The 14,390-nt window shown below is 46.8% G+C and overlaps 1 protein-coding gene across 1 annotated transcript; it reads left to right on the forward strand.

The window, feature by feature from the left end:
* The first annotated feature begins 4,114 nt into the window (after positions 1–4,114).
* On the forward strand, positions 4,115–13,994 carry FGF16 (fibroblast growth factor 16). The gene is made up of 3 exons (XM_055267586.1): positions 4,115–4,674; positions 10,881–10,984; positions 12,996–13,994. Exons 1-3 carry the CDS (start codon positions 4,401–4,403, stop codon positions 13,239–13,241), a joined length of 624 nt encoding a protein of 207 aa, XP_055123561.1. The 5' UTR covers positions 4,115–4,400; the 3' UTR covers positions 13,242–13,994.
* Positions 13,995–14,390: the final 396 nt, after the last annotated feature.

Here is a 14,390-nt window from a genome sequence, read left to right on the forward strand (position 1 = left end):
AGCCGGGGTTATGAACCCAAGCAGTCTAACACCAGAGATGGAGTGTTCAACCACTACACTATACTGCTATCCACATAAAGCAAAGAAAATAGACGGAGAGAGGAGGCAGGAACAAAAGACAATGGAGCAATACAAGTTCTTTTTGAAGTAAGTTGATTGAGGCAGTCTAGTGTTTCGGTTAAGCACAAATTTAAGACCAAGGGTTAAACAGTAACTGGGTTTAAAGCTTGCCTCTGCTACTAGTTATTGATTTTCTTTGGACCTTAGCTTCCTCATCTGTAAAATGGATTTCATAGGCCAGGCGTGATGGTTCACATCTGTAATCCCAGCACTTTGGGAGGCCAAGGCAGGAGGATTGCTTGAGGCCAGGAGTTTGAGACCAGCCTGGGCAACATAGTGAGACCTCATCTCTACAAAAAAACAATTGTTTTTTAATTAACTGGGAGTGGTGGTACCTGCTTGTAGTCCTAGATACTCAGGAGGCTGAGGTGAGAGGATCTCTAGAGACCAGGAGTTCAAGGCTATACAGGGAGCCATGATTGTGCCACAGCACTCTAGCCTGAGTGACAAAGTGAGATCCTGTCTCTAAAAAAGTAAATAAATAAAAATAAAATAAAATAATTAAAAACTCACTAGTATTTCTTAGAGTGTGATAAGGTTTACAGAAGATAATGCACATAACATGCCAAGGGCAGTGCTTAACACACCTACATAAGTACTCAGTAAGAGCAACTAATGTCATTGGCTATGCCACCTTCAGGATTTGCCTAGCTATACAGCTCCCCCTGCCCCTTCCCAGGGAATATCAATTAGGAAGGAAAAAAACTGTAAATTGTCCAGAAAATGAAGAACTGGGCAGAGTAACAGTTCTAGACATCCTTTCCCATCTCTCAGGGGTATATGTGGGCATGGGGTGGGGGGTGGTTAGTGAGCACCAGCATTATTAGCATCACTGTCTCCTTTCTCAAGGAACAGAGCCTGCCAGATTATCCCCCAGCCTTTGGTTGCTTATAGACTGAGTCAGAACTCTTTTTTTCCTTCAGTTTTGTTTCTCCACATCCTTTTCACATCAACCCTGTGAGGTATTGGGAAAGGAGGAAGTAATCTCAAATGTGTTAAGTGTCCTCCATGCTAGCACTTTCCATCAATGCCCAAAACCTCACAATACCACTATCCTCACTTTATAAATGATGCCCTGAATCCAGGGAACATTTGCTTTCTTTATTAACGTACATTTTCCTCTCATCGGATATATTCAGTACTACTCTGGCCTGAAGTTGCATCCTGCTGAGGATTTTCCGTAAACTAAACTATAGTGAAATTTCACTGTCCTCAACATGCCAATCTTTGCATAATCCTAAATCCCATGAGTTGAGAATAATTTGCCGCCAGTGGAGCTGAGATCAATTTATGACTCTGCTATTTACTTGTTAGCATTCTGTACTAGTCACTTAACCCCCCCCCCATTCCTCATTTCTAATATGGGGATAATGACAACTTCTACTCCATGAGGTTGTGAAAATAAAATAACTTTCTTGAAAGTGCTCTGTCAACTGAGATGCTTGACATGGAAACATTATTTAAAACAGAACCATCAGATGGCTTAATCTCAAAAGAGCCCTAGATGGGCAATGGAATACCTGTATCTCTGACCTTCGATCAAGTAGGACTCCAGATTTGCCAACTGCGGTTGGCGACTTTGGGAATGTTGGGGGACAAAGAATGCAGAAATACCCTGAAGTGGCTGTTGAGGAAATGATCTTTGCCATAATCAGTGTGTAATCTATATCACCATGGAGACATCTAAGTCTTTTATATAACATGCTTCTTAAAGCAGTTTCATCTATACTATTTCATGTGGCACTCAATACTCATTTGAGGTACTGAGCACTGATGGAAAGTGCCCAGCATTGTGTCCACCACATGGAAGACACTTAACACATTTGAGATTAAATTAAAGTTGTTCCACTTTCTTTGTTACAACTTTCCTCTTCCCGCAAGTGGTCCATCTGAATTTGCAAAATCCTTCCCATCTTCCCTTTGGGGCCCATTCACTACAAAGGACACCTTAGTCCAGAACCGGGCCCTAAACCTCCAGATGAGTCTTTCTGAATCCACACAGCACTGTGCACTTGATACTGTCTTGTACTCCAATCATTTATGTACTTGTCTTAACCTCTTCCCTTCCTTTTCCACCTTCCCACTAAATTCAAAAACTCTTTGAAGAAGGAAGAAAGAAGAAAGAAAGATTGATTTCTTTGTATTTCACCAATCTAATAGTTGCTTTATGTCAGTCTCATTTTATAAAGCTTCTAATTACGGAAATTTTCATATGTAATTTCATATATATATAAAGTATAATTAAACACCAATATACCCCTCACCCAGCTTAACAATTAGCGACGCAAGGAAAATAATCGCATCTATACCTCCACTCCTTCTGCCTTCTTACTTTGAATAATTTAATAGCAAATCCCAGACAGCGTATGATTTCATCCATAAATACTTCGATATGAATGACACTTTCTGCATTTCTGTGTCCCCTACAATTGGAAGATGACTTGCATCTATGTCCCCTGCTACTGGGAGCACCTCAGATTATGAGTGTGCCTATTATGTGCCGCATCTTGTGCTTGGCTTCAGAGGTTCTGTCTGAGCTGCGGAGGCACACCAGTACCAAGCCACAATACTCCCAAACGACAATTGCTACGGTTCCAGGGAGTGAGCTCAGGGTGCACGTGGGAGCCCAGGAGCAGGACCCTGAATTGCACTAAGTGAATTGAGCGGAATCGGTTTTCTCATCTCATGGTGACCCTGAGTTCAAAGTTGCCACGAGACTAGGGGTCTCCAGCAGGAGGCGCTGCAAAGAGAGGGGGTGGCGAGGGGCTCCCCGTGTTCATTTTCTCCTGAGGGAGCCTGGGAAGGCAGCCATCGCCGGCTGCGGGTGAAAACCAAGTAACAACACCGTTTTATAGGCGATCGGGACGCCGAGTGCCAGGGCCCAATAGGTGCCCCAGGATTCAGGTTCGGGGCAGAGGTGCAGGGGTGCAGGGCGGGTCTGGCACCTGCTCCCCAGGACTTCTGGACGCTGCCCGTTGACCTGGCTGCCGCCAGTTCCTGTCCCAACTGCCGCTCTTCCTGATAGAATATCTCGGAGCACGGCACTGGACAGAACGAGGAAACACCTGTTTCCAACAAGAAACGAGGTAGGGGGAAGCCCCCACCAGGCTTCCAATGGCCTCTCATTGAGCTTGCTCTCGAGAGCCTCTTAAAAGCGCGCCCAGAAAGCCAGCGGAGATCATTTTTCAAAAAGATCGCTTTCTATTTCTTACTCCCCCCCTCCTTTTCCTAAGCCTAAGCTGTAACGTCTCTTTCTTTAAAAAAATAAAAATTCATCTTTCCTCTGAGGGGTTTCCCGCTCCTCTCAGACCCCATAAGGCCCTCGCCTTGGAATCTGCAAGGACCACCACCCCCAACCCCAAATTTTGCAACTGCATTGGCTTCCAGGTTTTTCACTTCCTCGGTACCCCGCCAACCTATACGGGTAGGAATTAGGACTTGGGGGCCGTGGAACAAAGAAACCAGGGAGTCCCTGTCCCGTGTCAGATGCCCCTTCCGCAGCCTCCGACCAACTGGGGAACAAGAGGAGATCAGGAGCATGTGAACCCCCCAACTCCGGTCTCATGGCACTTTCCAAAGGCTAGCATAGCGGCCCGAGGACGCGTGGGAGGTGGGGACAGCCCCCGGGCAGCAGACAGACAGACCCCCACGGAACAGGCCTTGAGTGGCCGTGCGCGCCAGCGGCCTCCACGCACTGGGCTCTGTTATTTCATCAGCAGTTTCAGAAGAACCTGCCAAAAGCAGTTATGCCTCACTGCAATGTGTAGCTTTTTCCTGCCATTTTTTCATAATAAAAGAGGGAGTGAAGCTCGCTCGCTCTCTCCCTCCACCCCCCTCTCCCAAAAAGAGCCAAATGGATGCAAGAAAAAAAAAAAGAACCCACACACCAATCTCCGAGGGGATGCCAATGAGGTGGGGCTTGTATTTAAATATCCAATATGTCAATGTAAGGGGAGTGGGTATGTATATAAAGTGCCGTTTGCATCTGATAGCTGGACGAAGCCAGCTATGAGAGGCCGGGGGAGATGGATGCGGAGGAGAAGAGGCACTTTGACTGAGAGCAAGGTCAGGAGCGCGCTGCCCCGCGCTCCCCGCCGCTGAGAAGTTCCTTGGACGCGAACAGACGTCGACTGCAGCTCGGCAGAGCGCGGAGCAAGCGAGCTAGCGAGGGAGCGCCGCCGAACCGCCCGCGCCCGCTGCGGGGAGAGGCAGTTCGCGCCCCGTGGCCCCGGCTCGGCCCGCGCGCGCCCAGCACAACCAGCGCCGCAAACGGCCCAGCCATGGCAGAGGTGGGGGGCGTCTTCGCCTCCTTGGACTGGGATCTACACGGCTTCTCCTCGTCTCTGGGGAACGTGCCCTTAGCTGACTCCCCAGGTTTCCTGAACGAGCGCCTGGGCCAAATCGAGGGGAAGCTGCAGCGTGGCTCACCCACAGACTTCGCCCACCTGAAGGGGATCCTGCGGCGCCGCCAGCTCTACTGCCGCACCGGCTTCCACCTGGAGATCTTCCCCAACGGCACGGTGCACGGCACCCGCCACGACCACAGCCGCTTCGGTGAGGACGCGGTCGGGGGAACGGGAGGCGGGCGGACGGCGCACTGGGGAGCCCACAGCTCCGGGCTCCGGCGTAGGGCCCGCAGACCGCCCCCGGGCTTGGTGTCCTCCGGGCCAGTCGAGGCGAGACACGACGGCGCGGGCGTGGGCCTCTCGACATCAGGGGGCCCTGCACCCTCGGACACTCTCAGGTGGGGGCGGGGGAGCCTCGCGGTGGGGCCTCTCCTTTCGCCGCTCCACAGTATCTCCCCGGGGAGCAAGGGGGTAGTTCTGGGAGCTGGACTCTAAGCCTTCAATGGAAGCAGGTGGAGCTGAGACAGGGGTGGGAGCTCTCGCCTAGGAGGCCGGGACCGTGGCTGCAGCGCGGGCCGAGCCTCGAAGGCAGCAGGGCTGTGGCAGCTGATTTCCTGGAACAGGATCCTGCATGGGCCATGGACATGTGAGGCGGTCGGCCGGCACACAAATCGCTTTTGGCCCGTGGGTACCCGGCAGCTGTGGCCTCCGCCTGCCTCGGGGTCGCTCTGTCCAGGGTAGGAGCCAATCCAGGCAGCCTGGCACGAATTGGGAATCTAGGAAAACCTCGCGGTGTCCACCGTGTAAGGGCACAAGTCCTGGGGCAGCTTTTGCCGGAAACTACCTCTGGACTCCTTGCCTCAGTGAGGAAACCGTCCTGGGCCCATTCCCAGTCCCAGAAACAGTTGTCTCTTGGGCCCAAAGCAGGAAACGTTCAACCTCCATCCAGGATTGTCTCTGTCTGCCTGCCACTATACAGACTTCAACACAGCTGCCTGTCTCACATATAGAACTGATTATACAATTAATATAAGACTTGATCTGGGACAAAGATCATTAGGTTTCTAAGCAAATGTGTTCACTCCTCGGTAATTTGCCATTTTTATTTTCAATTTCCAATTCTATACTAAGATACCATGGGGGTTCAGTGACAGCTACCTTTGCCCCTCCACATCCTCCAATGTCCTCTGCTTTCTCCCAAGGACCCTATAATCCAAGAAGGACACCTTTTCCCCAAGCCAGTAAGATGTTCTGCCTACACTCAAACATGACACCCTTCCCTTCTTTTTCCCACCCTCCTTCTTGCCAACATCTGTCCCAACCCCCCAAACCTCTCCATCCTCCTATTCTCCATGCCTTGCTAGAGCTGCATCTGGAGTGCACAGCAAAAAGGGGAACATAGGGGCCAGTTGCTGGGTAAGGCCAAGCCTAGCAAACAACTTAGGGGCAGGGTTGGTCTTCCTTGCTGGGAACAGGCAGAAACCCTAATGAGGTCTATGGCATCTTGGAAAAATACACTCAAACATAGCTAGAGTACAGTGGGTTGGGAGGGGTGATGGAGGGGTGCAGGTGTCTATATAAACTTGCAGCAGGTCCTCAAAAGGGTGATAAGGTGGAGTGGGAGGAGAGGGAGTGTTAACTTGGCTCCTTTCCCTTTCATTGCTTGTGATTTTGCAGTCCCCTTTTGTTCCTCTTCTTAAGGAATGGGACTCCCACCCCGGCCTCAGAGGCTTCGTAAAATGGCATAAAGATACCGGGGGTAACTCATTGCCGATATATAACAAAAAAAAAGGTCATGAAATGATGGCGAAATGTGGGGTGGGGGCAGCGAAAGTGAAGAAATTATGAGCACACCTCCCAGCAGCTCCAAATATTTTTCTGATTTTGTGCCTAAGCTGAGCCCAGTAACCTACAAGGTCAACATAAATCAGTAATAGGCTCTTGGGATAAGTGGTCTTTAGTTACCTCCCTAAAGACACATCTTGATTTCTTTTCATCTCCCAGGTCTGCTAAGGGTGTTAAGTTTAAGGAGAAACCAAAGGAAATAAGATTGGCAGGAGGAAGGGACATTTTCACTGCTGCTTAACTGAATGCTTCATTTTTGGTTTTGCCTTTAAAAAAGAAAACAACACTGGCTAAGAGCACCTCTGCATCACCTTTTCCCTTTCCTCCTTCCCTGACTTCCTGTCACTTTCCTGCACTTCCTGTAAAGAAAATGATAACTGGCCAAAGCTGTCTCTTTGTAACCTTCCCTGCCAACTTTAAAACACATACTCTTTCTCAGTTTAGCTTTTGGCACAGAAAGAGGTGGCGTTCGAGTTTGCTAACTCTCTCCTCCCTCCACATTTGAGTTAATCAGCCAGGGTATTCAATAAATTGAAACTTTAACATTCCATAAGTGCTTTAGCAGTCAACATTCCAGCAGGGTAAAGTAGGCCAGACTTAAGATATAAAATATTATAGATTTCTGCTAGGGGGGAAGAGGTAGTCTCCAAAAGCCATGTGAAGTAAATAGCTATTTGTTGTAATTGGAGAGCAGGGCCCCCAAGGATTACCCTGGAATCCATGTGTTCAGAACAAGTCAGGCTAAGCCCAAGAGCAGTCCCGACTCCAAATAATAACCTGTTGGCACACATATGCTCTCCGCTCTCCATCTGCAATCAGTAGCCAGGAGTATTTCAATCGCTGCCTGGCTGGTAGCATTTATATGAAGTTCACAAGGATCCTGACATTCCGAGGGGCACCTGTGGACTGGCAGAGCAGAGCTTGGGAGCCAAACTGAAGGAGAGTCCTCCCACCAGGTGGGATGGAGTGGGCTCATGCAGCTGCTTTGGTTCTTGAGTGATCTGGTTCTCATTTGGCAAGATGCCAAAGCAGCACTGTCTCGGCCCCAAAGGTCTGACAGGATGGCTGAAGGATTCAGGCAAGTTATGGAACTAGATTAAATGACACATCAGACAGTCATCTAGCTAGGTTCTGAAGCAGTGGGGCCCAGAACAGATCAGTTTTGACTGAGGGCCTGGGGAGAGAGTTATAAGAAGAGTCTGGAAATTGTCAAGAAAAGGGCAGAGCCTGTTGTGGGCAGGTCAGGATGAGGCAGAGTAGAGAGAGGTCCTGGGCCTTGAAGGGGTAAGAGTACTGAGGACAAACTTTGTCTACTTAATACTTCACCTCAACACTTTGCTGTTAACACCCCTGTCCAGCTGTAGCTGGGAAAATATGAAAATGGCTTATTTTCTCTCCCCCTTCATGCTGGCTGGGATTCAGGAGAAGGTTTAGGAATATCTCTTCCATCATCATGTGCCACTGGGTTCCCACAGTTTGAAACCAGCTAATAGGAAAGTTGGCGAGGGAAAATGATGCCCAAAGACAGCTGGGCAGGGATAATTCCAGCTGTTGGAGACCCCTGTTACTGGACACAACCCAAGTGACTTCCTGTATGATCTGTCCTTTGGCATCAGGGTTAACAGAGAGTTGGAGAAAAACTGTGGTGACTCAAATGGCCACACCTCTTGGGTTTCATGATTTGTTCTCACACTATGTCTCGGGCAGTGAGATCACAAGCTGCGCTCTGCTACTTAATGAGCTCAGGGTTGTCAGAGACATGAGATACTTACAGAATGAGGGAACTCAGTCTTGAAGCTCAGGAGTAACCTGCCTGAGCAAAGCAAAGAACTAAAGCTCCCAAATGTTAGTGTCCCTCAGAGTTTAGGACCCAGAACTGAATCATGACCTGGTTTCTAGTTTCCTTTCCATACTGGGCACTCTCCTTTGAACACGCTCTGTTTTTCCATTTTCTTCTGTAAGCACAGTAGAACTAAACACACCATTCTCAGTGTGGTCTAACCATGGCAGAGCAGAGTGGGACAATCCTCCCTCCCTTTTGCTAGTTACCAGACCTATATCCGTGAGGCCTTAGATCACACTAGCCTTTTTTCTATTTTTTCCACTAGCTTTCTAATTTTTAATTTTACATGACCAATTGTACATTAGCTTTTTAATAATCCTGCTAATCACCCATCATACTGAGTTTGCCTTGTTCAATTAAGTCTCTTAGCCATTGTTGTGTTTTACTAAGCTACATTTCCCCATTGCAGAGATGGGTAGACTTGCATGTAATTAAAATGCACAGGAACACAAAATAACAATACACATTTTCAAGAAAATATACATGGTTGCCTGAAGTGGAGGGGCAGATGGGAGCAGAGTATGAAGAGAAAAAGAAAGAAAGAAATAGATAATTATAAAGCCCTTGCACAGACCAACTATGTTAATAGGACATGAACTAAGTAGTACAGCTAACTCAGCTGTCTGCACTTGAGGCTCACCCTCCCCCAACCAAACCCCAAACACAAAACACTTTGGGAAATTTGGGGGACCAAAGTGCAGGACTTCACATTGATTCTAATTAAGCATAGTTTGCTGGAGCCAGTCCATTTTTCCGTCCTCTTGAAATCTCTTTGGATATTGATTGTGTCATCCCTCTCAGCTGTATGTCTTCTAGAACTAGGATAAGCAGTCCTCACATGTTCTCTTACAAGTCATTTATTGAAATATCAGACGGAGCAGAACCAAATGCAAAACCTTGTGCAGTGCAGCTGAAGATTTGGTTGCATTAAATCAGTGTCTGATTAACCCCTAGTTGGCACTGGGTATTTTCTCTTCCCCTCCTACCGTCTTGTCTCAATCTCATTTCCCGAGACTCCTTTCTTTGTACTGTAAAATTTAATAACAATCAGACTGAGAATAAAACTTGGAGGATTTCAGTGTGAGAGGCCAAAGGCCAAACCCTGAGTGTTCTATAGAATTGCAGCAGAAGAACCTTACATCCTTCCAATAGATCTGAGTGGGTTGTGGAAGCACATGCCCCCAAAGCTGCCATACCTGAACAGCAACCCACCAGCTTGAGTCACTGGGGTTCCTCAGGAGACTTCCCAGTAGAGTTTTAACCTGATTTTAAAATTAGCCGCTTAAAATTCTTGATCTTGGAAAATCAGCTCTACTCCCTATATAGATTACATAGAATATTATTACCCTTAAGAATTGCATTTTTGGGCCAGGCACAGTGGTGCATGCCTGTAATCCCAACACTTTGGGAGGCCAAGGTGTGCAGATTGCTTGAGCCCAGGAGTTTGAGACCAGCCTTAGCAATATGGTGAAACCCCGTCTCTAGAAAAAATAAAGAATTAGCTGGGTGTGGTGATGCGTGCATGTAGTCCCAGCTACTAGGGAGGTTGAGGTGGGATGACCACCTGAGCCTGGCGGGGGGGTGAGGCTGCAGTGAGCCATGATCACACCACTGCACTCCAACCTGGGTGCCAAAGTGAGATCCTGTCTCAAAAAACAAACAAACAAACAAAAAAAAAAACAGAATTGCAATTTTGGATAAGAAAGACAGCCAGATATGAGTTGATTTCATACCTTGGATGACTTAAACAAGTTTTTGGTCTGTATGTTGAGAAATGTGATTAGAGGCAGGAATATCAAAGAGGAATCTAGTTGACTATTATGTCTGTATCTAGATAATAGACGTACTATCTTGGGACAAAATTGTAGTCTTCAGTATCACCAGGATTTCAGTTCTGGGTCCTTTTTCCCACTTAGGACCGCTGCTGGGTAAATGAAAGCATTTTCAAATCTTCACCTCTAATATTGTCAGCTAGGAGGACATTTCTGAATTTCTTCTCTTTGGCCTTAAAGTTACAACATCTCAAATCAGTATTGAGTCCAATACCACCTGCCAACTCTTTGCTGTGGATAAACTTAAAATTCTCAAAGGAGAATGATAGTCTTGTCAGCTTGGGGCTGTACTAGCTGAGAACGCTTTTTAGGAGAAAGCTCTCATGTGGCCAAGTTTTACCTCCTGCCATAAGCTGGGGGAACAAACAGTGAGTGGCCTGTGTGACCTTTGTTAGAATCAGCTACAGGCAGTTGACAGCCTCATGTGGCTTTAAGGACATGGGGGCTGACAGGGCACAAAACAAGTTCAGCCTAGAGGACAGCAACGTAATGCTGTGTGCTCTAAGGAAGAGAGAGGTTACGGGGAAAGATACAGAAACCTGTCCTTATTCTTGCATTTAGAAAACTGACTTTCCGTTTCTTGAATTTGACAGCAATAGCAACTTGCAATTATGGAGCTTTTGTAGCCAAAGCCTTCTCATGGTCTCTTCGTCGTAATATGCCTAAGAGTGTTGAGTAGAAGCAGAGATAGTGTCCCCCGTTTTACATATGGAAAAACTGAGGCTTCTCTGAGGTTCCATTCTTGCTGCAAAAGATGGTTTCTTCAGGCACTTTATCAAAGGCACACAGGGCTGGCCTCCAGTTGGGGACAAATGACTGGTAGCTCATGTCACCTGAACAGCTTTCTCTTAGTTTGATGCTGGTAACGGGAATAGTGTTCACTTTTTGCCCTAGGAATCCTGGAGTTTATCAGCCTGGCTGTGGGGCTGATCAGCATCCGGGGAGTGGACTCTGGCCTGTACCTAGGAATGAATGAGCGAGGAGAACTCTATGGGTCGGTAAGTTTAAGGTTTTTTGTTTGTTTGTTTGTTTTGGTCAGAGGTTATTACAACCAGTGTTTGGACAATGTAAAGCAAAAGTATAAAAATATTTATCTGGAGACCAGGCACAGTGGCTCACGCCTGTAATCCTAGCACTTTGGGAGGCTGAGGTGGGTGGATCACAAGGTGAGGAGTTCAAGACCAGCCTGGCCAACATGGTGAAACTCCATCTCTACTAAAAATACAAAAAAAAAAAAAAATAGCCAGGCGTGGTGGCATGCACCTGTAATCCCAGCTACTCAGGAGGCTGAGGCAGGAGAATCACTTGAACCTGGGAGGCAGAGGTTGCAGTGAGCCGAGATTGCGCCACTGCACTCCAGCCTGAGCAACAGAGTGAGACTCCGTCTCAAAAAAAAAAGAAATTTATCTAGCACTTGAAAGCACTTTTTTAGCTGTAAAGGAGTAGCGTCTTCTAGTTACTTCTTGGCTGCTCAGGGTCTTGCTACATAACACCTTCACTCATTTGGCCCCCACCAAAACAAGCTTTTTTTTTTTTTTTTTTTGCTTTGAGATGGAGTCTCACTCTGTTGCCCAGGCTGGAGTGAAGTGGCGCAATCTCAGCTCACTGCAACCTCCGCCTCCCCTGTTCAAGTGATTCTCTTGCCTCAGCCTCCCGAGTAGCTGCGACTATAGGCATGCACCACCATGCCAGGCTAATTTTTTGTATTTTTTAGTAAAGACTGGGTTTCACATGTTGGCCAGGCTGGTCTCGAACTCTTGACCTCAAGTGATCCACCCGCCTTGGCCTCCCAAAGTGCTGGGATTACAGGCATGAGCCACTGCACCCGGCCCCAAAACATAAGCTTTTCTCTGATACATGTGCTTTTGCCTTTTTCATTAGAAGGCCAGCTAGTCTGATGATAACAGTAACCTGTGCTGGTTTGGCAGCAGATGGTCAGAGTTTGGGGCATTAACCCTCCAGAGGAGTACATCTGAATTTGAATGTGTACCCAGACATTTAGCAGACTAGCAGGCACAAAAATAGGCGGTGGAAGAGCTGGCTTTCAAATTGAGGATTCTGAGGTTAACAACACAGTCCCTGATTTCCAGATTGCTTCAGCTGAGTCCCAAAGGCCAAATGAAACAAACAAATGAAGAATGAGGGTTCCAGGGTCTGGTGACAGCCTTAAGCCCTCAGCTAGGACTAGGCTAGCGGCAGTGCATTTCCTCTATTCTGGAAGCTAGCCTAGCACTGAGGAATGGTGAGTGATTTACTGACCTTAACCCTTCCAGGGGATCCCAACTCCTGGCTCTGGCTTTTGAGTCACATAGGATACTTTCTGGCTGCCTGCACCCCATGAAATCAGAACACATTTTTCCGTGACACCTAAGAGATAGGCCTGTCCCCAGCACTCAGTATCGGCAACTCCAGTAAGTAGTATGGTGGTTGGATCAAGTGTGAGAAGGGACAGAGGCAAGAGACCCAGGAACTGCCAGCCTGAAGTAGCCAGATTGGAAGAGCTTTTCAAGGAGATCTTTTCTGAGCTTTCAAACTGACAGGCCTGAGACCCTTCATTAGGAGAGATCACAGCTCACCTTCCATGGAGCTTTATATAGATCCGAGGCCTTTGCCTGTTAGTTGACATGGTTGACTGTAATCTCAATGAATTTGAATATCATTAGCTCTAAGTAGGGAGAAAGCTCAGTGGGTGCCAGCAAGGCATTGGGAGGCCATAGCAGCAATTCTCAGGCTCAAAGAGCCAGGTGATGCCATCTCCTCCAATCTCCTCCCTTCAGGAAAGATTTCAACTAAAACATTTTTGTGTAACTCATGAAAGAGAATGAAGGAGATACAGACAAGAGTGTTTTGTGCTATTTGGAAGAAAGATACCTCCAGTAATACAGAGAGATAGGACTGGAATTTTCTAACATCAATGTGCTATTGCTATTTCAGGGTTTCTCTACTAGCAAGCTGGGATAGGAGAAATAGTCATATAATGGGTTCTGCTTTATTTTCTCACCCTCACAGAAGAAACTGACACGTGAATGTGTTTTCCGGGAACAGTTTGAAGAAAACTGGTACAACACCTATGCCTCAACCTTGTACAAACATTCGGACTCGGAGAGACAGTATTACGTGGCCCTGAATAAAGATGGCTCACCCCGGGAGGGATACAGGACTAAACGACACCAGAAATTCACTCACTTTTTACCCAGGCCTGTAGATCCTTCTAAGTTGCCCTCCATGTCCAGAGACCTCTTTCACTACAGGTAATGAACCTCTGGTGTGCCCTCTGTGACCCATGTACTCTTGGGCCATGGTTGTCTCTGCAACCACTATATTCATAGCTTTTCAATCCTTCCTTCCTATCATTTTAGATAACAGAAAAGCACTTACTGTTGAACTCAACCCAGCTGTTCCCCTGTTGTTCAAAGTGTATATCAAGGTTGGGTTATTTTGGGGAGGGATGGGGGGGCTGGGCTCAAGGGAATCTTGTATATACTTTTTTCTTTACTCATGTTCCTTCCCCTGAGGTAGCACAACAAAGAATGGGAGCCCCTGCTAAGGGCCGGGGTGTCTTACCCCACAATTTACTCAAATACCTTGACAATGGGTATAAATGAAAAGCCAAGGAATCTGCCATGGATGCTACCTACGGAGCTTTGGAAAAGTCTCATTAAGAAAATCCTTGGGGCTACAGCCTTGCTGCAAGCCTTCCCTGCATTGGCTCTGCAGATTTCTCATCTGTCCTGACATGCAGTTTTCCTGTCATTGGAAGTGGGAGATGGGGTAGGTTGTAAGAAAATGATGTTAAAATGTAAGCATGGATACTGTGCATAAGGACAAACTATTTATAAAATGTATATGCTATTTATTTTATATATTTATTTATTTCAAAATAATTTTATTTTTAATGAGAGATGCGATGGCTGGATTTTCATCAGAAAGAATAAGGTCCTACTGAAACAGGATAAAATGAGTTATTAAAGGCTTTTACTGGCAATAAAATTTGTCTTTATATTGTAAGATTCTGTCTAATTCTATTGATTTGTACATTTAGTAGGATTAGAAGGTTGGCTAGCTTCTTTCTCTCCAACTCATTAGAATTTTCTGATGTTGGCATCACACTGCCTATGCTAGATGACTCCATCAGCCTATATATTAGCATTATCTAGAGGCCTTATGTGAAGCCCTAGTAGTCCTTTCCAGTTCTATGACTTTAAACGTACTGGTGAATCAAAGCTTCAGGAAGGCCTAGACCAACAGCTATTACTGAAGCTCCCATTTGTGCTTAGGACTATGCATAGAGAAACTCTCCTTTGGGACTTGGTTAGGGTCCAAAGCCCTAAGGTCAAAGCACTAATTGGGGGCTTCTTACTTCAGATATGAAGATGAAGGGATTCAAAATAAACTCAAATTGGC

This window comes from Symphalangus syndactylus, chromosome X, assembly GCF_028878055.3.
Source record: "Symphalangus syndactylus isolate Jambi chromosome X, NHGRI_mSymSyn1-v2.1_pri, whole genome shotgun sequence".
Lineage (NCBI taxonomy): Eukaryota > Metazoa > Chordata > Mammalia > Primates > Hylobatidae > Symphalangus > Symphalangus syndactylus.

Excerpts from the sequence above, each read along its gene's own strand:
- FGF16 (XM_055267586.1), top strand. The coding sequence starts at position 4,401 with ATGGCAGAGGTGGGGGGCGTCTTCGCCTCCTTGGACTGGGATCTACAC. Across the intron at positions 4,675-10,880 it reads CCACGACCACAGCCGCTTCG|GAATCCTGGAGTTTATCAGC; the intron begins GTGAGGACGCGG and ends TTTTTGCCCTAG. Across the intron at positions 10,985-12,995 it reads GAGGAGAACTCTATGGGTCG|AAGAAACTGACACGTGAATG; the intron begins GTAAGTTTAAGG and ends TCACCCTCACAG.